This window comes from Cyprinodon variegatus, unplaced genomic scaffold (genome assembly GCF_000732505.1).
Source record: "Cyprinodon variegatus isolate N-32 unplaced genomic scaffold, C_variegatus-1.0 Scaffold1029, whole genome shotgun sequence".
NCBI classification, from domain to species: domain Eukaryota; kingdom Metazoa; phylum Chordata; class Actinopteri; order Cyprinodontiformes; family Cyprinodontidae; genus Cyprinodon; species Cyprinodon variegatus.
Genome location: NW_015151482.1, coordinates 210,106 through 210,683, shown reverse-complemented (window position 1 = coordinate 210,683; position 578 = coordinate 210,106). Strand labels below are relative to the sequence as shown.

Here is a 578-nt window from a genome sequence, read left to right as displayed (position 1 = left end):
GGCTCTCGTCCTCAGCCTGTGATTGGCTCTCGTCCTCAGCCTGTGATTGGCTCTCGTCCTCAGCCTGTGATTGGCTCTCATCCTCAGCCTGTGATTGGCTCTTCTTGTCCTCAGTCTGTGATTGGCTGTTCTTGCCCTCGGTCTGTGATTGGCTCTTTTCCTCGGCGTGTTTAAACATTAGGATGGAATTGTATATTTTGAGGGCGGGGCCAAGTTTGATTGACATGATCCTGACGATGTCGCGCTGTGTCAGCAGCAGGAAGGCCCGTCCATCTATTTGCTAAAAAGAAAGAATAATCAATCAGATCAGAGTACAGGAGGGAGATCGACACCTCTGAGATCAGCTGCTAAACCATTATTAACTCATTTTAACCAGCAGAGCGCAGCAGCCTGATTTCCTATAACATCCATGTTCCTGTTCTTAGAGTTAAACCTCATTGGTTCCCTCCCTAATGTGGTCATCATCCTGTTCTTAGAGTTAAACCTCATTGGTTCCCTCCCTAACGTGGTCATCATCCTGTTCTTAGAGTTAAACCTCATTGGTTCCCTCCCTAACGTGGTCATCAGACCTGCTTCCA

The 578-nt window shown here is 47.8% G+C and overlaps 1 protein-coding gene across 6 annotated transcripts in view; it reads right to left on the bottom strand.

The window, feature by feature from the left end:
* LOC107100933 (lethal(3)malignant brain tumor-like protein 4) overlaps positions 1-578 on the bottom strand; it is a 15,649-nt gene that overhangs the window by 2,847 nt on the left and 12,224 nt on the right. For 3 of the 6 annotated variants that reach the window (XM_015399623.1, XM_015399622.1, XM_015399626.1), the window contains exon 18: positions 9-280. In XM_015399623.1, the coding sequence (XP_015255109.1) occupies positions 9-280 (272 nt within the window). The remainder of the gene's footprint in view (positions 1-8; positions 281-578) is intronic. The other 3 variants (XM_015399627.1, XM_015399624.1, XM_015399625.1) reach the window with 2 other exon arrangements.